Raw genomic sequence first — 24573 nt, forward strand, 5'->3', positions numbered from 1 at the left:
ATATGTATACACACACAGAGAAGAAGACTGGAAATATGTGTGTGTTCGTGTGTGTATGTATATACATGTAAGAAGAAAGACTGCAAACATATATATCAAAATGTTAGCTTGTTTTTTTCTATAATGGTGGTAAGGTAATGGGTGGCAGGGTAATGGGTAAAATCACCCATACTCCAAACATTTTTTTACAATGTGAATTTGTAAGTTTATAATCAGATTTTAAAAACACTATTTTTAAGAAGTCTCAAATTTTACTGAGATAGTGAATACTTTACATAAAGCTATTTAAATTGCCATTCTTTCTCTCTCCTCTCTCAAATAAGCTTAGAAAAGGGGCAAAAAAAATTGTCATTTGATATCTCCTATTTCATTAGTGAGATTTCTTTTCTTGCTTTCTTTCTAATTTAATAACTAAAACAAAGCACTCTGTAACTACTTCTTTATGTCTTACACATTGAGAATATGCTATAGCTTATATCCAAATAGTTAACAATTCATAAATGATCATTTAATTAATATCATTGGCAACTCTGCTTACATAACTGTTGCCTCTGTTATTCAAGACTTGTCAAAATGATTAATGGAATTCAGATTATCCTTTTATCCGTACATGTTTTCTTCTTCTTTTTTAATCTTTTAAGATGCAAAGAAAATTTAATGTGCGTCAGCTAAGAAAATTTAAATAGTTGCTTAATATACAATTCACTAAAGTTATACAAAGCTTAAAATAGTATAATCTGTCTCATCCTTTGTATTATTCTAAATATACATTTTTTCCACCTTGTCAACTTGAAAAAATTTTCTAAGCACTCACATTTCAGAAGGCTCATCTAATAGTCAAAGTACCATGGATGACTGTGGTTGACAGCTATGAGCATATATAACCTTACAGGGATTCTCTGTGTTTGTGAACTATTTAATTCTTACCATCCCAATATGGTTTTTAAAGCTTATCTTTAAATTTTATTGGGCTTTTACATTTTAGAAATAATTCAAATATATAAGAAAGTAAAAAGTAATCTAACAGAAACTCATGTTTACTCTTTAAGAGAATTTATGATGTTAGTTTTGCCATACTTTCCTTAGAAGACTTTTTTTAAAGAAAGAAAACACTGAAAAGTAATATTGCTGAAGACTCATTAACTCATCCCTTTCTCCTTCTCTTCCCAGAGGGGATCACTACCTTGAAACCAACATCCATAACTCTCATACATGTTTTTATAGTTTTACAATATTTATAACCATAAACAAGATATAATTTTATTTTGAGAGTTTAAAAACTTATTATACTTTAACATGTATCATGTTTTGTATATACATAAAAGGGAGTATTATTCAGTCTTAAAAAGGAATGAAATTCTGGTACATGCTACATAACATTGATGAATCTTGAAGACATTATGTTAAATAAAATAAGCCAGACAAATATCGTGTGATGCCACTTATATGAGGTACCCAGAATAGTCAACTTCACAGAGACAGTAGAACAGTGGTTACCAGGCGCTGGGGAAATGGGGTGGCAAGTATCAGTATAGGATAATGAAAGAGTTCTGGACATGAATAGTGGTGATGGTTGCACAACAATATGAATATACTTATGCCACTGAACTATACACTTAAAAATGATTAAAATGGTAAGTTTTATGTTTAGATATATTTATATTTTGACCCACCAAAAAAAAAATGGTATCATGCAGTACACATATTTTTGCATCTTGATTTCTTACTTAACATTATGTTTTGGGTATTTATATTGATAAATTATTTCTAGCTCATTCATTTTAACTGCTATATAATATTCCATCTTATGAATAAAACATTTGTCTATTCCACTGAAAACTGTCAATAAGGTTGTAAAAAATTTTTATTATAAAGTTACAGAAAATATCTTTGTATAAATCTCTTTGAGCATGAATGGCACAGATTCTCTGAATCACAGCTTCACGTTACAGTTTCATAATGCCAAATTGCTCACCCAAGTGGTTGTGAAAATTTACTCTTCCACTACATTATTTAAATTCCCATTTTCCTATGTCCTTGACAATACTAATTGTTAATCTTTGCCAATCTGACAGGTATTGGTGTCTTGCTTTAAGATTCCCTGACCACTAAAGTAAGACTGAACACCTTCTTATACATTTCTAGGCCAATTGGATGTTTTCTTTTGTGAATTGCCTGTTTATAACCTAATATATCTTATGTCTGGAACCTCTGCATTTATGCTCACTTAAACTAGACTTAAACCCTGTTGCTTTTCTCTTGGTTCTCTCAACATCAAGTATCTACAGTTCTTAGAGCTTAAAATGTTACTTAGGATTATACTTGTCTTTCACTATAATTAGCAGGTTCAACTTAGACTCTTTTTTATAAAAGGAAAACAGATATTTCATTTTAGAATCTCCTTGCTTGAAGGACATAAGTACTATCTAGTTACACTTGAGTTTCACCTTGTTGTTCAATGTATTTGCTAACTTAAAGACTGATGCTTACATTTCAAGGTCATACGTGATAGCTCACTAAATGAGACTAATAAAAAACAGACATTATTTTTCTTTGTGTGTACCCTGGCTTAGAGCTTGTAATGGCCATTAATTTTATTACACCTTACTATGTACAACATGGTGCTAAGCGATTTATACAGACTGTCTTATTTAACCTTTAAGAAAAAAAAAATGAGGCTTACAAAGGCTAAGTAATTTGCGCGAGAGATCCCAAAGATTTTTAGTAATAGAGCTAAGAAGATTCGTACCTAGGTCTGTGTGATCCATTCTCTCTCTTAACCACTGCATTTTGCTGCCATCTATTTTCTAAACACACGAATGTCATCAGGAGAATATTTCCTAGGGTTTTAGGCAACTTCTTTTAATTCCCTAGACATATAGTAAAAGTTTACTATTTTGAACAAATTGGGGAAAAGGAATTAGAAGTTCCGAATCAGTTAATGTACATAAATTTTATAAAGCCCAAATAGATCAAGATTTTTAGATATGAACTCTCTGTAAGAGATAGAAAAGGGCTCTAATTATTAATAGCATATGAGTTATCATTCTAGAGGAAAGTGAATTGTTCTAAATTATTAAGTTTTTTCTTAAGAAGCTTAATTATTGTCTCAAAAATCCAATTTACCCAATGGATTTACTTGTTTAATCATATTAGATAGCAAAAATCAACTAGCCACTATCCTAATCACTAAAACTCTTTATTGGCAGAGCCCTAATTAATCAAGTTTTACTCTACATATATCTAAGAATCCACATTATCTTAAAATTTAATATGTGCATCCAAATGAGAACATAAAAAGCAGAAAATCAAGGCATGAAGAAATAACAGTAGGTTACAGTAAAATTTACCAGGGCGTGAATAATCTCATGTTTCACTGTGGACAGCATCCCAATAAACTCCTGAGGCTGGGTAGAGATCATATTTGGACACAGGTTAGCATATCCTGCTATTGGCCTGTTAAAACAGACATTGAATTTTTAATTATATTCCAATATTTATTTATTAAATATTTATTACAATATTTCCTGATGTATACTTCTCTATCAAAGACTGCTAAAGGACAGAAAAATCATTACTAAATATCAAATGTAATCTTGCATCATAACAGCTTACTTTCACTTTTTACTTTCAAGACATGAATCCTCTGCTTTTCTATGGCATAGAAAATCAACACCTGGTTGCACAAAAGGATGTAGTCAAATGATTATACTTTAGTGTGAATTTTTAAAATATGTCAATACAATACTCAAAAAAGGAATGAACTGAAAAACTTAAATTCTAACACTATTTTACTTGCAAAATCCATATTTGACTTCAGCATTCCACTATATTTACAGACACAGAGACAAGCAGGTAGAGAGTGAAACCAGTTACACAACAGGGCAGGCAATAAGCAAATCGCTTAGCTTGCGGAAAGCTGCTGATCCTTCTTATCTCCATCTTGCTATTCCCTCTCTCTTGCCCTAACACTACCTATACGCACAGTAAGATTTTTACCTTCCCATCATCTTCTAGAACCTATAGACTTCTACATCTCTGTCTGTGCCTAGAACCTGAGAGTCCAAGAGAACACTAGGACCCAGAGTCCAGAATAATGCAGTCAGTTCCACCATGTACCACCTATTTGAAAGCTATGGCAAATGGACAATGCTAAGGAACCCCAAGATCCTTTCTCCCACCACTACCTTCACTTTTTACCACAGAAATATCACAAACCTCACCAAATTATGACTGCCTACTTACAAAGAACCTTTGCCTTATTTAAATTTAAAAAATACAGTATACTTCCTTCCTACTTGATAGCAATAGACTTAGAAAAAGTATGAACATAATTCACATATGAAAACGTTGCCACAGTGACCTCTAAAATATAAAATGGATGCCACTACCAGGTTTAAAAGCCTTCAGGAACTTCCTACAGTGCTCAGAATAAGAGTCCTGTTTGCCTCTCCAAGCACTCATCCTCCAACAGTGTCCATTGAAGTGGCTCCTGACAGCAATGGTACACATGGCTTTTTCCTAACATAAGCTCTTCCCATACCTCTTTATTTGGCTAAAGCCTATCAATGTTCAGGTAACAGCTACAATTTCTCTTTCAAAGAGGCATTCCTTGCCCCAATGATCTAAATGATGTTTCCTCCCTTTGTTTTCTTTTATGTTACAGCACCCTGTTTATTTTCTACAAAGTATTTATCATATTTTGAAATCATATATTGATTTGCAAGAACATATAACTAATTAATATCTACCTCCTGTAATTTGTAAATTCCATAGGGGAGGTACACATGTCTATTTTGTTCACCTACTCTGATGACAACACAGTAAGTACTCAAATATTCATGGAATGAGTTAATGCAATACAGCAGCTTTGAAGGAAAGTTTCGTTTCTTTCAAAAAGAATAAATGAATGCTTTCTTCCAACATCAACACTCTTCTCAGAAGAAATTAAAATTTTTCCCAAGATATGAGTAGACATACAGGAGTAGCTTCATATTCACTGGTACAAAGAGCATTTATTCTTTAAACTACTCATTCATATGAAGTATGAACCAAATGTTTAAGTGCTATAAGTGAACACAGCAGTGCAATGAAACTGAAACACATCTCTTGGTTATGGGATTCTCATCTGTGTGACTCCTATTCTGGATTCTCTCACTAGAAGACAATTAGATACTTTAAGTGCTTTCAGCATTATCAAGATGCTGAAATAAAGGCCAGGCATGGTGTCTCATGCCTGTAATCTTAGCACTTTCAGATGCCAAGGTGAGAGGATTGCCCAAGGCCAGAAGTTTGAGACCAGCCTAAGCAAGAGACCCCCTTCTCTACAAAAAAATAGAAAAATTAGTTGGGCATGGTGGCACACACATGCCTGTAGTCCCAGCTACTCAGGAGACTGAGGCAGGAGGATTGCTTGAGCCCAGGAGTCTGAGGTTTCAGTGAGCTATGATGACATCACTGCACTCTAGTCCGGGCAACAGAGCAAGACCTTGTCTCAAAAAGCAAAACAAAAAAAATGCTGAAATAAGATTAACTGATCTAGACCCAACTCAACCTGAGATTTTATATCTTCCTCCTCAGTTCCTCAGGGAAGTCACTCTGTTCCTAACACATAAAGTTCATTTTAACATGTCTTTTATAATTAAAATAATAAAAGCTCACTGTAAAAAGGTATAAATTCAAACAATATAGAAATATATAAAGAAAAAAGTGAGGCCAGGCACGGTGGCTCACGCCTATAATCCTAGCACTCTGGGAGGCTGAGGTGGGTGGATCGTTTGAGCTCAGGAGTTCGAGACCAGCCTGAGTAAGACCAAGACCCCGTCTCTACTAAAAATAGAAAGAAATTATATGAACAACTAAACATATATACAGAAAAAATTAGCTGGGCGTGGTGGCACATGCCTGTAGTCCCAGCTACTCAGGAGGCTGAGGCAGGATTGCTTGAGCCCAGGAGTTTGAGGTAGCTGTGAGCTAGGCTGATGCCATAGCACTCTAGCCTAGGCAATAGACTGAGACTCTGTCTCAAAAAAAAAAAAAGAAAAAAAAGAAAAAGTGAAAATTCCCTGTTTTACCCCCACTAAATTCCGGTGTCAGAGGGAACTACTATCAACAATTTGCTATGCATTATTTTTAGAGTGACCAGCCATCCTGGTTTGCCCAGTACTGAGGTGTTTCATGGGATGTGAGACTTTAGTGTTAAAATCAGAGCATTTTGGGGAAATTGGGATGACTGATAATTCTAATTATTTCTCGCTTTTTCCTTAGTACATTCAAGCACATATATAGATTTAAAAATAAATATGGGCCGGGCGCGGTGGCTCACGCCTGTAATCCTAGCACTCTGGGAGGCCGAGGCGGGTGGATCGCCCAAGGTCAGGAGTTCGAGACCAGCCTGAGCAAGAGCGAGACCCCGTCTTTACTAAAAATAGAAAGAAACTATATGGACAACTAAAATATATATAGAAAAAATTAGCCGGGCATGGTGGCACATGCCTGTAGTCCCAGCTACTCGGGAGGCTGAGGCAGAAGGATCGCTTAAGCCCAGGAGTTTGAGGTTGCTGTGAGCTAGGCTGACGCCACGGCACTCACTCTAGCCAGGGCAACAAAGCAAGACTCTGTCTCAAAAAAAAAAAAAAAAAAAAAATATGGAGTCAAACTATGTACAATATTTTGCAAAGTCCTTTTGGCATTTATATCCAATCTAAGATAGTATGTGTGTGTGTATGTGATCCATAGAGTTTAGTTCAAATTAAGATAAAGAACCATGATTTTGCAGCACTACTATTATGAAGGTATATTTCTCAAAGACACTTTAAGAAAGTGTCTCATTTTATCAAGTAACTTAATTTATCATTCACTTACCATTTCAAATACCAAATTTCCTTGATACTGAGACACCATTAATTATATATTATAAATTTAATGACAACTTCTCAGGAAAAAGGAAACACTAGCACATAAATATTCACAAAAATACATTTCTTCTGCAGTAGCATGCTCAATAGTTGACACTAAGCTTTCTCAATATTCAGTCTAAAGATTTTTTTAGTCCATTTCACCAATCAACAATTACATAGTATCATATCATGGTAATAGACTACTTTCATAATACATGCTGCTGATTTTGACCTCGTTAGCACCTTCAGAATTGACAGTATAATTCTGAATCATATATTAGTGTTTCCTTTGCATTGCCTACTTGGTTCAACTAATAGTTGCATTTTTCCCTTAAATGAATATACCAATAGCAGTGAAAGTGACAGTAGCTCTTTAAAGTCAGCTAATTTTTGAAAGATAGATGGATGTTCAGCATCTCAGCAATGGTCCTTACATACACATGAATCAGTTACAGTAACCCCTCCTAGATTTGAGAATGTTACATACAATGTATTACAACAGTGGTCCCCAACCTTTTTGGCACTAGGGACAGGTTTCTTGGAAGACAAGACTTTTCCACAGACTGAGGGGGCAGGGGGGATGGTTTCGGGATGATTCAAGCACATTACATGTATTGTGCAGTCAAACCTCTCTGCTAATGATAATCTCTGTTTGCAGCCTCTCCCCAGCACTAGCATCAGCACCTCAGATCATCAGGCATTAGATTCTCATAAGGCGCACGCAATCTAGATCCCTTGCATGCACAGTTTACAGTAGGGTTCACCCTCCTATGAGAATCTAATGCCACTGCTGATCTGACAAGAGGTGGAGCTTATGTGGTGATGCCAGTGATGGGGAGCGACTGTAAATACAGACGAAGCTTCCCTTGCTCATCCTCTGCATACCTCCTGCTGTGTGGCTGGCTCGGTTCCTAACAGGCCATGGACTGGTACAGGTTCACAGCCCAGGGGTTGGGGACTGCGGTATTACAAGGCACGTGGCAATTTCTACTGCCTTTAATTGATTTGTCTGGTATGTGACAGGCAATCTTCTGAATATACAATAACTCTTCATTTTAAGGCTGAGCTGCTTCACCAGGAAAATTTGTGAAATCTTTTGTAAATAAACAGGACTCTGAATTTTTAAGTGATAATTCAGCTAAGTGAAGTACTTATAACAAATGATATGACAATTAGATGAACATTTTTAACATCTGACTTACAGTTCTAGCATAGAAGTGCTAAAATTAAAGTTCAAATTGTTTCCTTAGAGAGGTATTCACCTCAAAAGAAAATTCTCTTGACAGTAGACTTTTTCTTTGGAATTTGTGAGTAAAAAGGATATGACTGGAATGGAAGAGGAATGGCAGGGGAAAAAGTTAAAGGAAGTGTTCCACTTTTCTCTCTTTCATTTTGACTAAAAATTTCCATTACCATATGAGTAACAGTCCTATCACTGCCCCCCCAGCCCCACCCCCAATCCAGGCAGCATTCTATTTCTTACTACTAGAGGAAATCCAGCAAATGCTAGATTCCTGTTTCCTTAACACTTAAAATATGGTTTGCTTTACAAGTTCCCATAGTAGATCTTGGGAAATAAGTCTCAAAGAAAAGTTTACCTGTCCATTTTTGCTTCCTGCTGACAATAGGCTGCATAAGAGATGATGTTTTCATGGCTGCACCTCTCAGTGGCCAGAGCACCAACATAAAGAACAAAGTCTGCATCCCGGATGCCTTCTTGGTCTGACACACCCACTGCTCTACAGGGCCATTTACCGCCACGGCAGACTCTGCATTGCTGCACCCATGGGGTTCAACAGAAAACCAGACCAGAGACAAAGTTAGCTATAGTGACATTTAATCTTACATTGAATCCACACTATAAATACAGTATTGAGTTAATCTTTTATCATTCCTAAGCTTTTATCAAAATCTATACCTCCCTCTCTCTATTCAGTTCCTATCTCTAATTTGGAATTTATTTTACTAAAATTTCTACTTTATATAAAATGATCATAAATCTGTAATCTCAAATAAAACAAACAACTGCTATTTATAAAGGCCAACTAACCAGGCTGCAGAAAAGACTGAAATAAAAAAGGTTTTAAAACCTAGAAACTAGGTTCCCTATAAGGAACTATTTTTTTGCAACTTCCTTTGAATCTGTAGTTAATTCTAAATTAATTGATAAAAAAGCATTTTATCTAATGGAAATATAATTCCTATTATAAAGTAATTCATGTATCTTGGTAAAAATTCAGATAATACAAGAGTATATAGGTAAAAATCAAAGTTGTACCATGATATTGCCCTTATTTCTAGTTTTCTATGCAAATCTTGCTTGCTTTAATAAGGTTTTCTTTTTCGAAAGGTTCTTTATCAAAGTTCCCAAACAATCATAATCTCCAAATTATAAACAGAAAAATTAGTAAACTGTGATTTTTTTAGGTGTAAGCAATGGAGGAAAAAACTCCAGAATTCTCATTTCATTTAGTAGAAAGTACACATTGTTTACTCTTGCTTCTCTAACACATATATTTATAATTTTTTTTTTTTTTTTTTTTTTTTTTGAGACAGAGTCTCACTCTGTTGCCCAGGCTAGAATGAGTGCCGTGGCGTCAGCCTAGCTCACAGCAACCTCAAACTCCTGAGCTCAAGGGATCCTCCTGTCTCAGCCTCCCGAGTAGCTGGGACTACAGGCATGCACCACCATGCCCGGCTAATTTTTTCTATATATATTTTTAGCTGTCCATATAATTTCTTTCTATTTTTAGTAGAGATGGGGTCTCGTTCTTGCTCAGGCTGGTCTCGAACTCCTGAGCTCAAATGATCCGCCCACCTCAGCCTCCCAGAGTGCTAGGATTACAGGCGTGAGCCACCGCGCCCGGCTAACATGTATTTATAATTTTTAAACTCAATTACTTTAGGGAGTAGGGGTTGAGGAGATGTTGGTCAAAGAATAAATTATATACAGTTAGAAGGAATAAGTCCCAGAAATCTATTGTATAGCATGGTGACTATAATGCTGATATGCATTCTTAAAAAATGCTTATAGAGTGGACGTTAAGTGTTCTCATCACAAAAATGGTAACTATGTAGGGGTAATGCATTTGTCAATTAGCTAGACTTAACAATTCTATAATGTATCATACATATACTTCAAAACACATGTAGTACATGATAAATACATATAATTGTATCAATTTTTAAAATAAATACACTTGAAGAAATAAATAATTTCAACTACTTTAGCCTATTAATAGTTGGTGTTATAAAAAGTTGTGATGTTATGCACTCTTTCCCATGAATATCTATTTAATAAAAAAAGAAAAACCCAGAACCTCCAAGAAGTAGGAAGCAGAATTTGGAAGAGCCAAGACAATTAAAAACAACAAATAATATCTTAGAAAAAAGCAAAGAAATGTGTCATAAAATGTCCAGGAAATGTCTCAGGAAAAGAGATGCAAAGGTATGTAATTAACAACTTGTTTTAATTTTTAAACATATTCCTAAAGCCCTTTACATTCTTAAGAAATTTAAGAAAAGATAAACTGGCCAGTTGTATTGGCCAATATATAGTGTTTATAAAAGCCTTGAGTATCAAATATCTTCAAAGAAAAAATTTACAAAATAAACTTAATCTAAATATATACTTAATTTTGACTGCAAAAGTCAATGTTCAATAATGTATTCATTTTCTGTAAGTAATGAAAGAACAAAGCTAAATAAATAGCTATAGCAATAATCCTATTTTCAGATTTATGTGTATAAAAAATTGGTTTTCTTGTATATGCTTTTAAATTCTTGATTTTTCTGATATAAGTAATAGATGCTCAATATGAAAAACCAGAACATAACACATAACTTACTAAAGAAAAGCACCTTTGCCACAATCCAACTCTTAAAAAAAAATTAACATTTTGGTATGTATCTAGGTTTTTTAATATGTGTATTCCTCCAGATTGTTTCACAGTTTTTATCATGTCTATACTTTTCAAATAAAATAGGCTAACTACACATACTGATTTGCAACTTTTTTTTTTTCATTTAAGAGCTCAAATATCTTTCCAAGTCAGTACATAGAGATTTACTTCATTAACAACTGCATAGTATTCTACTATATAAGGATACCATAATTTTTCTTCTTCTACCATAATTTAACTAATACTCTATATAGGCATATTTATAGTTTTGCAAGGAATATCCTTGAACACATTTTACACAGTTATTAGCATTTTTGTGGAATAAATTTCTCAGTTGCGTTGAAGAACACACATTTTTTATTTTAAGGGACGTCAAATTGCCCTTTAAAAAACTGAGGTATACCTGCTAAAAGATATTTTGGAAGACAAAGAAAAAGTCCTAAGCTGAACTGACTAAGCAGACCCACAGATAAATGGAGGGGGAGGGGAGAAGATATCATTGAACTTACTTGAAAACCCACTGAAAGAATAAAATCAACATACCAACGCCGATTGCTTTTTGTAGAAGAATGAAGCTATTATGGCTTTGAACTTTTCTTGGTAACTCCCACAGATTTTACAGACTCAAAATCTCATTGCTAAAAGCAGGGTGAATTACCTGGAGATGTTCCTCAGGCACTATAACTGGGCCACATTTTGTATGCACTGCACATTCCCCAGTACAGTATCTATGAGGATCATTTTCCTTCCGTAGGTATTGGTTTGTTGCACATTGTCTTCAGTTCATTTGTACATCAAAGTTTAATTACCAAAAAAAAAAAAAAAAAAAGAATATTTTAGAGCAGCTAAAAACATGACAATCAACTGGTAGCTGGTATATTACTTCATTAATAATGGTTACTAATTTAGTTAGGAAAGTAGGCTAAAAAAGTATTTTGTTTCTATAGGAAATCCTCCTGATCTAGGTTTTCAAACACCCAAGTATTTCATAAAGCCAATACTGTGGTCATATAAAGGAGGGAGGAAGTGGGTGAGGGAAACGGAGGACAACTAAACCCATAGGAAAAGATCCAGGGGGCCATTGGGCCATCTTATAATGGAAAATCAAGGAAAGAATGATTATCCAGCAGGTGCTTTTTTATTATACTTTGCAGTTGGGTCTCTAAGAGAAAGCATAATAAAACATTCTAGTATAAGTTTCATACTTTGCCATATTGGTAGAATGGGGAGGGCAGAGTACTAAATGACTGAAGAAAATGATCTGTGTTTAATATGACATACCTGCTGAGTAAGATAGTGCCAGCAGGTCTACGAACCTGAAAAGTCTTCTCTAAATAAGAAATAGCTTGTGGGAAAAGTTTGTTCTAAATAAAAGTTGGGAAAAAAAAAAAAACCCAGTCAGAATTACAGTCAAGGGATAAATTATATTTAAAACAAGTAAGCACAGGATATTAATGACTGAGGGAGATGAAAGGGAAAAACCTTACAATTCTAAAATATAAATATTAGTCAAGTCTGTGTGGCAGGGGTAGGGAGACAGTGAGTTAGGATCAAAAGAATTTCCTCATTTTCTAGTTGAGTTTGGGAAAACAGCACTACATAGAAACTTCCTTTCCTACCCCATTTAAATAGAAAATTAGAAAACATAAATCTCAACTATTAGATGAGTACAACTTTGACACTGATTTAGATGATTCCAACATTAAGGCAGTTTATGCTAAGAAAATCTTATTTTTAGTTAAACTCACCAATTTCTGTGGCCCACAGTGAACTGGCTTAATGTGTTTGGGTGTGACTCCATAAAGTTAAAAATCTGATGAGATTAGCACCTTTATGAACTTTGGCATATCATACTATCAGGTCAATTAATCTTCAGGAGAATGAACATTTTCACCAAGAGAATAGTGTTCTCAATGTATTTCAAAATTTATCTTTTTGGCTGGCATGGTGGTTCACACCTGTTATCCTAGCACTCTGGGAGGCCGAGGTGGGTGGATCACTCGAGGTCAGAAGTTCGAGACCAGCCTGAGCAAGAGTGAGACCCCCGTCTCTACTAAAAATAGAAAGAAATTAGCTAGACAACTAAAAATATATATAGAAAAAATTAGCCGAGCATGGTGGCACATGTCTGTAGTCCCAGCTACTCGGGAGGCTGAGACAGGAGGATCGCTTAAGCCCAGGAGTTTGAGGTTGCTGTGAGCTAGGCTGATGCCATGGCATTCTAGCCCAGGCAACAGAGCGAGACTCTGCCTCAAAAAAAAAAAAAAAAAAAAAAAAAAAATTATCTCTTTTATCCTACCTCACCTACTTCCCTGTTCCCAAAAAAGTTGAGAGAGCAAATAAGAAAATGAATACTGATTGAAGATCAAATTATAAAATATGATGACTAACTTAATATCTAATACTAACAAAGTTTTGGTGAGTGCATCACAAAGACGCCTTTCGTAAAATGATAAATACATTCACTACCAACAACTTTGGTCATTCACAAAATAGTCACACATATATTTTTCTTTATTGAGGTAGAATTTACATATATAATAAAATGCATCCATTTTAAGTATCCAATTCAAGCCATGAGTATTTAGTACATACCTTTACAAGATTTCTTTTCTCAGGGAGCAACCTGAAAATAATGACATAAAACATAAGAATGGCCTCTCTGAGGCAGAGCACTTCTCATCTGTTCAGGATGCATCTGACAAGAGACCCAAGGAATTCTGTATGGAAGCATACAAAAACTATCTTTCAAAATTTCAACTTACCTCAATGAGTACTTGAGAGCTTACTCTGTGCCAAAGCGTGGTGCCAAGCACGATCGTATGTTATCTGATTCATTGGGGATGTTAAGGATCGGGAAAGACATCAACTATTAATAGCTCTTCACAGACTACTATAGATTCATAATTTATCTGTTTTCTGGGCCCTTCTTAAACTAAATAAAAATTAGACTATATAATCTGTCTGGTTAATAATTTTGTAAACTTTATTATTTATATTACTACTTCCTTTTATTTTTCCTCTAAGTACTTATTGAGGAGTACCTTCTAGGTCTGTTGTTGACCACATCCAAGTAGATCCACATTTGTTCTGTTTCAATTATTCATGATGTCTAGACTTTCACAATATCCCATGGCCTTTATCTTTTCAGACTAAAATGCATTTTTTACTTAATTCCATCTTGATGCTACGCTAGCCCTTTTTTAGTTTCATCTAAGGACTTTTTCTACTTCAGGTAACAGATAAAATATCTTTAATATTTAGATTCATAATAAAAAAGATGACAAAATAATGGTGTACTTACTCTTCAATACTTTTATCATAGATAGTCTTGATTCTCAAATGCTCATCAACATCTCTCTTTACAACATGATTTGCCTTAAGATGAACTTTATTTATGACCTAAAAAAAGAGAATAGATTTGAAAAAACTTTTTAAAATACAGATTGGCCAGTTGAAATCCAAACTTAAAATTAATGAACTAAATTTCTAGCATAATACTTAGAGAGAAAGTCCCTTAGCTCAAATTCCACCATTTCAGCATTCCTGAACCTCAAACATCTCTAAAGCAAAAACAATCATCTGGGAGGCAAGTACTATGAACTTGAGTCACACAAATAAATCATTGTGGTACAGCAGATGACAAAAAGCTTTTAGGTTTGCAGTTTCTTTCATAAATTCCAGATTGGCTAATTTTCACTCTTCAGAAAATGACAGGAAGAGACCAAAAGTAACTTATTTTACATTACAAGACAAAACTTTCCTTATAAAAGAATGTTTTATTTGAATTTTTTCCTCCAGGTCTCATTTAGATTACTTTTTTCAGAGACGAATAAAACTGAATAAAAAAGATCTCAGCAGTATCAAATTTTTCTGTAATTCTTAAAGTACAAAAGAGAAAATATGTTAGCTAACCTAAAGGTAAGCTATATACTATCTCACTCTTATAACTCTAGCAATAAACAACCACATTTTTCTTCTTATGCTATATCTGAAGATTTATACAAGGAAAACAGAATTTTATATTTTGTAGAAAAAATTGGGGAAAGGGGAGGGGGCTGAGGGATGAAAAATTACCTACCAGGTACAATGTATACTATTCAGGTAACAGGTACGCTAAAAGCCCTGTCTTCAACACTATACAATTCATCCATGTATTAAAAAACCACTGTACCCCCTAAATCTATTGAAATAAAAAAGAGAAAAACAACTACACTGTATGCTTTTGATTTATTAATATAGTAACAGCCATAGATTTTCACAATACCTATGGCCTGCTCTACTATAATTGCCTGATATCCTACCTCTAGTCTTTTCCCCATTGCATTCCACCCCATATCTCCAGGTAACAGATTTTATAGACAGTAAAAAGCCATCAGAAATGTCTGAGCACAGCAAAGGGATATGGTATTCCCAGCTGCATTGCAGGAAACCAGCAGTCTAAAATCCCTAAGTTGATATCAAAGTCCTCCAGAAGCCAGTGGTTAAGGATTTGAATTCTAGAATTAGATTGCTGGGGCTCTATTCTTGGCTCTGCCACTTGCTAACTTTGTGATCTCAGGCAAGTTACATAACTTACCCGGGACCAAGTTTTCTCATGTGTAAAATGAGTAAAAGTACAAGTTAACATTTGCAAAGCTGACTGACATAAAATAAATGTTCAAAAAAATGTTCACTATTATATTACCATTAAAACCACTTTTCCTACCTTCCTCCTACTACTCCTCATCCAGAAAATACTATTCAGTTTTCTGAACATAAATTATCATTTCTTGCCTCTTCATTTGCTCATGCTTGCTTATGCTTTTCTCTCTCTGGAATGGTATTTCTACCTACTTCCATAAGTTATAATCTTCCTCCTCCAGCATAAAGATTGTCGCACATGAGAAGAATTCTGAAACAGATCCTCTCTGATAGAAATTATCTCTCCTTCTTTTGGCTTCCATAGCACTACTTTCACAACACATCATTATCTAGATTGCATAATCGCCTGTATACTTTTCTGAAACATTCTACAATCTACAGTGCCTAAAACATTAACATATATCAATTAATCAATCTTCAAAAACTAAAAGCATGAACAAAACGCAATGAGAAACAGAATATTCACTGTTCAGAATGAATTAAATTATAAACCAATAACACTAATGAAATGAATATGCAGTATTGGCAAAATAGTATATAAACCAATAAAACTTGTCTGTCCATAACATAGTAAACATGGGGCTGGGCAAAATGGCTCATGTCTGTAATCCTAAAACTTTGGGAGGTCGAGGTGGGAGGATTGCTTGAGGCCAGGAGATTGAGACGAGCCTGGGCAATATAGCAAGACCCCCTCTCCACAAAAAAATAGAAAAATTAGCCAGGCATGGTGGCACACACCTATAGTCCCAGCTACTTGGGAGGCTGAAGCAGGAGGATCTCTTAAGCCCAGGAGTTTGAGACCATCCTGGGCAACATATCAAGACCTTGTCTCTACAAAAAAATTTAAAAAATTAGCCAGGCGTGGTAGTGTATGCCTGCAATACTAGATAGCCTGGAGGCAAGGATATCTACTCTCACCACTTTATTCAACATCATATTGGAGGTCCCAGCCAGTGTGATAAGGCAATATTAACATTAAACAGAGGTAGTAAATGAAAGATATTTAAATGTTTTAATACCTGAAGTATGCAAGCACACACACACACAGATAAATATAAAAGGATGAAAAGATATATACCATGTAAGCTCTAATCATAAGCAAGCTGAAATGGCTCCATTACTCTCAGACAAAATAGACTTAAAAATAAGGAGTATTATCAGATATAAATGGTAACATTTTATAATACTAAAGGGCTAAGACATCAGAAATCTGTAACAATTATAAACAGGAAAGCACCTAATAAAGGAGATTCAAAATCTATAAAGCAAAAGCTGACAGAAGTAAAGGAAATTACAACAAATCTATAAACTTAGAGATTTTTAAGACCCTAACAATTAGGCAAAAAAATTTAAGAATATAGAAAATTTGAAGTACAATATCAATCACCTAACCTTACTGACATGTATAGAAATCTATATGCAGTAACTACAGACTCTATATTCTTTACAAGTACACCTAAAAAATTAAACAGGATAGATCATATTCTAGGCTATAAATAAAATAATCTCAACGAATTTCAAAAAACTGAAATCTTACAGAAAATAGCCTAATTAAATTAGAAACCAATAATAAAATATCTAGAAAAAGGATCAAATATTTAGAAATTATATTTTTCACATTTTTAAAAATTCATGGCTCAAAAAAGAAATTACCAAGGAAAATAAAAAATATTTTGAACTAAATGATAATTAAAATGCAATCTGTCAAAATCTGTGGGGAACAAAGTTGTACTTAAAGAGAAATCTCTAACCTTGAATGTTTATATTGGAAAGGGAAAAAAAGGTTCAAAAACAATGATCTAAGTTTCCACCTAACAATAGGAGCAAAGTAAATCCACAATAAGTAAAACGAGGAAATAAGAGAGAACAGAATACAATGAAATAGAAATAAACATTAGAGAAAATTACCAAACCCAACAGGTGGTTAGTTGGTAATTTAAAATGATTAACAAAATTTATAAACTCCTAGCAAAACTGGACTAGGATAAAACAGAATAAACACAAATTATCACATTAGAAATGAAAAAACAGCTATCACTATAGATCTTACAAACATCAAAAGGATAAGGAATTATTATGAACAAATTTATGCTAATAAATTCAACAATTCAGATAAAATAAACAAAGTCCTTGAAAAACACAAGTTACCAAGACTAACACAAGATCAAACAGAAAATATGAACAGACTTATATAAGAGAAACTGGATTTATCTGGTTGCCTGGGGATAGAGGTGAAAAGAGAGATTGATTATAAATAGGCACAAGGAATCTTTTTGGGTGATGGAAATGTTCTACAACTGGACTGTGGTGATGGCTACACAACTCTACAAATTTATTAAGAATCGCTGAAGTGAACATTTAAAATGGGTGAACTTTACAGTATATAAATTATAGATTGATAAAGCTATTAACAAAAGAAAACACTTCTCTAAAAAGAAAACTCCAGGCCCAGAGGACTTCACTTATGAATTATACCAAACGTTGAAGGAAGAAATGATATCAATCTTATATCACCTCTTTTAGAAAACAGAAGAGAATGGAACACTTCCCAACTCATTATGTATGGCCAGTATAATTCTGATACCAAAAGCTGACAAAAACTTCACTAAGAAGGGATATTACAAATCAACATCACCCATAAACATAGATGCAGAAGTCCTTAACAATATATTAGCAAATTAAACCCAGCAGTGTATAAAAAGGATAATACATCACGACCAAGCAGGGTTTATCCCAAAAATGCAAGGTTGATTTACTATTGGAAAATTCAATGTAATCTACCATATAACAGTTCATAAAGAGAGAAACCATATGATTTTCTCAATAATCATCAAAAAAAGCATTTGACAAAATTTGTCCCCATTCAGGATAAAAACCTTTAGTAAACAAGAAATAGAAAGGAGATTTTTCAATCTGACAAACATCTATTAAAATATCTAGAGTTAACACCATACTTAATGGTCAAAGACAGATTTTAAGATCAGGAATAAATGGCAAGGATATCTGTTGTCTCACTTATGTTTGACCTTGAACAGAGCAATAAGGAGAGAAAGTGTAAGAAAACAAAAATACATAAAAAGCGTAACAAAAAAAATGTTCTATTTATAATTAATACATTGCTTACACTGAAAACTGCAAGGGGGAAAATCCCACAGGAATTAATAAATGAGTTTAGCTAGGTCTCAGAAGACAAGGAGTTAATAATACACAAAAATTAAGTGTACTTTTTTCATACAAGCAGCCAACAACTGGAAAACTTTAAGAAGTATTTCATTTACAAAAGCATCAAAAAATAAAATGCTAAGGAATACATTTAACAATAAACATGCAAGATCTCTAGATTGCTGAGAGAAATTATATGCTATCTAAATAAATGGAGAAATATATCATGTTCATGGATTGAAAGGCTCAATATTATTACATGTTAATTATCCCCAAACTGATCTATAGATTCCATGCAATCCTAATCATAAACCCATCAGGCTTTTTTGAAGAAAGTGAGAAATTTGATTCTAAAATTCATATGGAAATACAAAGGAACTAAAACAGCCACAATCATTTTGAAAAGGAAGAACAAAGCAAGAAAACTTACAATACTGCCTGATTTTAAGATTACAGAGGTATATAATCAAGACAGTGTGGTATTGGCATAAAGATGGACTAATACATTAATGGAACACAGAGTCCAGAAATAGACTCTTGTTCATAGCACCAACTGATTTTTTTTTTTTTTTTTTTGGAGACAGAGTCTCACTCTGTTGCCCAGGCTAGAGTGAGGGGCATGGCATCAGCCTAGCTCAGAGCAACCTCAAACTCCTGGGCTTAAGCAATCCTTCTGCCTCAGCCTCCCGAGTAGCTGGGACTACAGACATGCACCACCATACCCGGCTAATTTTTTCTATATATTTTTAGTTGTTCAGTTAATTTCTTTCTATTTTTAGTAGAGACAGGGTCTCACCCTTGCTCAGGCTGGTCTCGAACTCCTGATCTCAAACAATCCACCCGCCTCGGCCTCCCAGAGTGCTAGAATTACAGGCATGATCCATCACGCCTGGCCCATCAACTGATTTTTGATAAAGGTGCCAAAGCTAGTCAATGAGGAAACTCTTTTCAATAAATCATGTGAGAACTGAATATCCATATGGGGGAGGAAAAGAAAAAGGATCTTGATTCCCCTCCCTCACACCATATATAAAAATTAATTTGAGATGAATCTCAGTCCTAAAAGTGAAAGCTTCTAGAACACTGAAGAATATTTTATGACCAAGGGATTACGCAAAGATTCATTAGAAAGGACATCTGTTGGTGAGGATATGAAGCAACCATAACTCTACTACATTGCTGGTGGGAATGTATAATAAAATGGTGTAATACTTTGGAGAAAGGTTTGGTAGTTTTTATAAAGTTAAATATTCACCTATCTTTTGACTCAGCAATTGCACCTCTATGTATTTAGCCAAAAGCAATGAAAACATATACTCATAAAAACTGTACAAGAATGTTACAGCAGCTTTAGTTACAACATTTAAAACCTGGAAACAATCGAAATGTCCATCAACAAGACGATCGAAAAACAAATTATGACACAGGTATTCAGTATATGGAATACTCAGCAATGAAAAGGAATGAATTACCATTACATAAAACAACACAAATCTCAAACACAATGCTGAGCAGAAGCCAGATAGATACAGAGGAGTACATACCACATCATTCTAGTCATATAAACTAAGCATTAGAACTGGCAAAACTAATCTAGTGTTAAAAAAAAAAATTAGAACAATAGTTGACTGGGGTCGGTAAGAGACACTGACTGGCACAGGACAGGAAAGAAGTTTCTGAAGAGATGGAAATGATCTATTTTGCACAGATGTATTTGTGGCATTTCAATATATGTAAATTTTACCAAAAATTTTTAAAAAAAATAACAACTTGTGTGTGGGGGAGGTGAGGAATGGCTGGAAGAATACGAAACAAAAATGGCAAAATGTTGATAAGTGTTAAAGCTAGGTGATGGGTCCATGGGTGTTCAACATATTATTCAGGTTTTCTTTGAGTTGATGTAATAAAAAGTAAAACAAAACTTACAGGTTTTAGTTGAGAACAAGTTAAACAAGTCAAAAAGTGTTTTTTGTAATTGCCATCATCAAAAAAAAAAAAGTTACTGTAATTTCCTTTAGCATTGAACAGAGGTGTCATCCCTAGTATGAGTGCGATGAATACAGTATTAATAGTTCCTGCCTATGCTCTGTGTCCAGGTTAAAGGAAGCAGAATGGTGGGACAAGCAGGCAGTGGTTGGGGGGGGGGCGGGTGGCACAGAAATACAGCAAGGAGAATGGTAAGGATGACTTAGTATTACAAAGTCTATGAAGAACTAAGAAAATATATTAATCATGATGACTCTCAACTTTCTTTTACTATCTGAGCACTACCACTATTGCATTTGTTCAGCCAGGAGGCATAAACAGAAAAAGTGGGTGGAAGTTTCGGAAGAGTTTTCAGCTCCATAAAAAGAACAATGGTCATGCAAAGGGGCTGCTTGCTTCTGGACTTAAAAATTTCCCTACCCATGGAGACGTTCAAATACAAGTTGGAGATTTGTACATTGGCAACAACCACTAGAAAAAAACAGCTACTACGGTTCCTACTAGCACAGAAATTCTGCAGTTGTTTTAACTACCTTCTCTTACTTTAACCCAAATTCAAAAAGAGAAGTGCAGGGTTCTGTGGGCGTTGTGGGATTTTTTAAAAAAGAGAATTCTGCCAAAATGCAGTGTCATGATAAAATCTGTAATAAAGCTACAAACCCCAAACTTAATATTCTGGCTCACATGGTTATGAACAGTATGCAAGTAACATTTTTGGAAATTACCATTACTGTGACAGAATCGAAGTATAAGGCAAAAACCTTATCTCAGAAAACATTATAATTTAACTACAAAGGCAAGACATGCCTGAAAAATATCACGTAGTAGTAACTTGGTTAAGTGCCAGAAGAGAGTACAGAGAAAACGTACTGTGAAATGGAAAGAACATTCTCCTGGGGTGATTTCAGCAGGCTGCCTTGAGGTTGGGGAACTTGAAATGAGGCTAAAAGAACAGACAGGAAGAAAATGGGGTGGGAAGCAGGCAGGCACTTCCAGGGCAAAGGAACAGGATAAAGCAAGCAAAGTGACGAAATAACTTGAAAATAAACCTGAATTTTGTCTCCGGAGAACCCCCATCATCCTTCCAATGCCTTTGTCTGGCTCTCCTATCAATCTCTTCCCAAAACTTTAGGTCAGTGATTTTCAAAGTGGTCCTCGGACAAGCAAGCATCACCAACCTTCTGGGAACCTGAATTGCCAATTCTGGGGACTCACCTTATTGAGTCAGAAAGTGGGGAAGTGGGGCAGCAATCTTTTAACGAAAGCTTTAGGTGACTCTGACGCACGCTCAAGTTTGAAAACCACTGATCTAGGGCTACCTGCTAAGCACAACCCTTCCCACCGGAAAGTGATGATATTCTGAGTGCCTAACTCAGCCACTCTGCAAGGCGTAGGCAGCTGAAAGAAGGTCCCAATTTCGCTTTCTCCTCCAGAACACCTTCACCCACTCACTATCCCCTGTGCCAGCTCCTTCCGCATTACTTTACCCTCGGAGGGCCCGCTCCCGCCCCTCGGTCGCCCTACCTCAGTGTCAGAGTGGACGTGGTGCCGGCAATGAGGGGAACTGCCCAAGGAGACAGGAACATATTCGGCGCTTGCTCGGAGCCCTTCCAACAGGAGTAAAATGCCTTGAACCCAAAAATAACTGCTCCAGCGCCACCGGCTCTGGCTCGGTCCTGAACCCAAGTGACCCGCTCCTCCACCCCACTCGACCGCCATCTTCAGGCCGAGCGTCGTTACCATGGAGTGCGTGACGCCTCCGCGCCGGGCGCCAGCCCCGCCCCCTTGCCGCTCGTGGCAGGTGGAGGGACTAGCCCGCGGAGAAATGGTTCTCGATTGGCTAGCGTCATCCGCAAGAAGTTCACAGCGGAAGATGAGGGCAGCGATCACGTCCATCGCGTCTCATTGCGCGAAGCCGCCCAGTAAATGCTGTTTAGTGGTCCACGTGAGTTGGGTCGTGGGAGAAGGATAGGCATGCGGCAGTTGATGGTAGACAGACTGTGGTATGTGGAGGTCTTGGGCAGTTTTCATCCTTTAATTCAGTCATTTACCAAACGGATATGCACCTGCTAGGTACCAGATGTTTAGATGGGCAAACAGCTGTAAAATCTTTTATGGTGTAGTCCTCTGTATGAAAGGTGAGTAGAACATGTTTCATTTACTTCTTATCCTGAGTCACCCACTTTAGATCCATTTCTTAACATCATTTCCTGTTAAATCTATGTGTCCCTTACTATTTTACTCAACTCTACCCTTTAGCTTCTGTCTATCTAGAATTCCCACTGCATCCAAGGATATCTATCAGGTGGACCCTGGCCTCTAATGAAACTCTACCTTCAAAATTTAGCCCTGAGAAACTGTAAAAAATTGAAAATTGGGACAGATCCCCTTGTGGCTCATGAAACAAAGAATTAAAACTAAGAACTGGAAAACACTCAGCTGGAACTGTCATTCTACAGGAGTTAAATATTGTAAATTACTGTACTAGGGAATGTAGCGGTAGGAAAGAAAGTAAACCCTCAAGAATTTACAATCTATTGAAGATTATATACTCAAATACTGCTAGGATACCATTTTACAAGTAAAGACTTAAGTGAGTAAATATAATGTCTATCATCCCACAACTAGTGGAAGTTGAATTCCAAACCAAACTTGTAACTTAGGAAACATGCTCTTTCCACTATAGGATCCAAAAGAAATTGCTGATTGTGAACAATGTAACCTGTCATCTCAAGCTCCTGGCTCTAACATTGTTAGTGTCATGCTGGGAGAGGCTTTTTTCGTGGCATAGTGGACAAGCTGCCAGCCATGCAAGCCCATTTCTGTAAACCATGGGACTCCTCCAATGGCAATTTTAGTTTGGGGAGTACCTTTGACTGACTTAACTTCGGTATGGGAACAGAAAAAACATAATGCGTCCTTATTGACAAGCGTTGCATCTTCTCAGTTCAAAGAATGTATTTGCATTTGAGGCTCATTTGCCATCACGCACATAGATTATTCAGGTTATTCTACAGTGTCTCAACCTTCCCTGCTTTGCTCAAGTGCTTACCACTTCATTTATCCACTCCTATTGCTCACCTACCATCTATCCCACTCAGCACACACTGAACTACAATGGTAATGGACATTGAGACTTTTCCCCTGTATGCCTAAACCAGACCTTAAAAAACTACCCACCTGGCCGGGAGGCGGTGGCTCACGCCTGTAATCCTAGCATTCTGGGAGGCTGAGGTGGGTGGATGGCTCGAGGTCAGGAGTTCAAGACCAGCCTGAGCAAGAGGGAGACCCCGTCTCCACTAAAAATAGAAATGATCTGGACAGCTAAAAATATATAGAAAAAAACTAGCCGGGCCTGTAGTCCCAGCTACTCGGGAGGCTGAAGCAGAAGGATTGCTTGAGCCAAGGACTTTGAGATTGCTGTGAGCTAGGCTGATGCCATGGCACTCTAGCCCCAGCAACAGAGCGAGACTCTCTCAAAAAAAAAACCAAAAAACAAAAACAAAACCCAACAAAAAACCACCTACTTTCCTGGATACATCCAGCTTAACATGCTACACTATCCATAAACGTTTTTCTCCCAAACCCATCTCCTGGTTCCTAACTTTGCAAATGCACCATTACCAATCTAGCCACCAAAGCCAGAGACAGGTTATACTCGATGTCAACCCTCCACAATCAACTGCTTTTAGAATCCTACCATTAATGTTTATGGAATCTGCTCTATTTCAGTGCTTACAAATCTCAACTGGAGACTGAAGAGCCTGATTTTCCCTTCAGTATATGCTGGACTAACACTGGGATCTAAAAGATTAATCTGGTCATTTCTGTGAATCAGGTTTTTTATGACACTGTATTACAAGGACAATATTAAGCCTAAAATCCTCAGTCTAGTAAAAAGATTTCATGATGTGGCATTTCTTAGTTTTCTAGGTTTCCTTTCCCATCATTCAGTTTGAATGGATCCTCAAATGCTTTCT

At 35.8% G+C, this 24573-nt stretch overlaps 1 protein-coding gene across 2 annotated transcripts in view; it reads right to left on the reverse strand.

The window, feature by feature from the left end:
* LMLN (leishmanolysin like peptidase) overlaps nt 1-22336 on the reverse strand; it is a 67835-nt gene extending 45499 nt beyond the window's left edge. For both annotated transcript variants that reach the window (XM_069472721.1, XM_069472720.1), the window contains exons 1-7: nt 22118-22336; nt 14106-14203; nt 13397-13427; nt 12083-12165; nt 11460-11577; nt 8498-8676; nt 3351-3456 (exon numbers count right to left, since the gene is read on the reverse strand). In XM_069472721.1, coding sequence (XP_069328822.1) covers nt 3351-3456; nt 8498-8676; nt 11460-11577; nt 12083-12165; nt 13397-13427; nt 14106-14203; nt 22118-22336 — 834 coding nt within the window. The remainder of the gene's footprint in view (nt 1-3350; nt 3457-8497; nt 8677-11459; nt 11578-12082; nt 12166-13396; nt 13428-14105; nt 14204-22117) is intronic.
* Between the last annotated feature and the right edge of the window lie 2237 nt (nt 22337-24573).

This window comes from Eulemur rufifrons, chromosome 7 (assembly GCF_041146395.1).
Source record: "Eulemur rufifrons isolate Redbay chromosome 7, OSU_ERuf_1, whole genome shotgun sequence".
Lineage (NCBI taxonomy): Eukaryota > Metazoa > Chordata > Mammalia > Primates > Lemuridae > Eulemur > Eulemur rufifrons.